The sequence below is a fragment of the Mus caroli genome, chromosome 1 (genome assembly GCF_900094665.2).
Source record: "Mus caroli chromosome 1, CAROLI_EIJ_v1.1, whole genome shotgun sequence".
Taxonomy (NCBI): domain Eukaryota; kingdom Metazoa; phylum Chordata; class Mammalia; order Rodentia; family Muridae; genus Mus; species Mus caroli.
In genome coordinates, this window is record NC_034570.1 from 135416626 (window position 1) to 135417958 (window position 1333).

The window sequence follows — 1333 nt, forward strand, 5'->3', positions numbered from 1 at the left end:
AAAGATATCTTTAAATTTTTTCATATATTTAGAAGCTAAAATAAGTCAAAGACACTAGATGTAAATGAAGTTATTGATCTTATGAATAAAAATTATTGGGTAAGGTTAAAGTGTCTATTGCATTAGTGAGGGTCAGATATGTTGTCCACACTGACTTTAGAATCCTCTATAGCCTTGTTTGTCCTCAAATTCATCATCTTCTAGTCTTAGTTTTCCAAGGCTTGACATACAAGTATATACCACTAAGTCTGGCTCTTGAAGTGATTTTTAAGACATTTTATATAATTAAATGATTATATTCTAAAAATAATAAAAACTGCAAAATGATTATCTCTATGCCCCGAACAAGAAGGATATAATGGCAAGTAAGAGCCATAGAAAGAAATAAAGAATTAGTGGATGTAAAAGCACAATAAAACCAAACCACGAAATGGGACCTGGGGATGGAGCTGAGGTGGTGGCATGCTTGCTTTGTCTAACAAAAAGTCCAGGGTTTTACCTGAAGCACCAAATAAATATGATTGTGCACACCTGAAATCAAACTACTTGTGAAGTGCAAGTGGATCAGAAGAGAAGGCTACATGAGACTGTGTATCACAGAATCAAGGCAAAAAACAAAACAACAGAAAGAAAAACTATTGTGGACTTGGCTTATTGCTTGTATTATGTTAATTGGGTTCTGAAAATTACATGAGAATTCACATGTAACTGGGTTTAGGGTAGCAAAGATGGAATATAAATTTAATAAGTAATAATTCAGGAGTACAGGAGAGGAGGCATTAGCAATCTGGAAGTTTGGAAGTGACCCACTCATTGAGCTGATTAAGGCATATTAAATATAAGTCTTTGCGTGTGTGTGTGTGTGTGTGTGTGTGTGTGTGTGTGGTGTGTTTCATTCAAGAATCCAGTGCATTGGGGCAGGTAGTGAGGAACTTGTGTCGCTGCTGCCAGGGAGACGAGAGTGGATTAATCAACTACAGCAACAAAAAAACATTTATAGGTTTTAATAGAAAGTGAACAGAATTAGAAGAAGAAATTCACATATGTCTATGTAAAGCTAATAAAGAATCGCTTTGAAAAATTATACACAAAAATAACAGATGGCTCTTAATATTAAGTAGAGAAAAATCATGGATATATATATATATATATATATATATATATGACAATAAATATAATCACAGGATAACATTTTGAATGCACGAAGTAAAGAATCACATTTCTATGAAAGTATAACTTTCAGACTGACTCAATATAACTAGAAAATTTAAATAGAAAGTATTATGGGGAAGAGGCAGGCGGATTTCTGAGTTTAAGACCAGCCTGGTCTACA

General features: G+C 33.5%; 1 protein-coding gene across 1 annotated transcript in view; it reads right to left on the reverse strand.

Moving 5' to 3' along the window:
• Window positions 1-896: 896 nt before the first annotated feature.
• LOC110296138 (RNA-binding protein 6-like) overlaps window positions 897-1333 on the reverse strand; it is a 30141-nt gene continuing 29704 nt past the window's right edge. Inside the window, 1 exon segment of the mRNA XM_021164692.1 lies at window positions 897-974. Within this exon segment, the coding sequence (XP_021020351.1) occupies window positions 897-974 (78 nt within the window).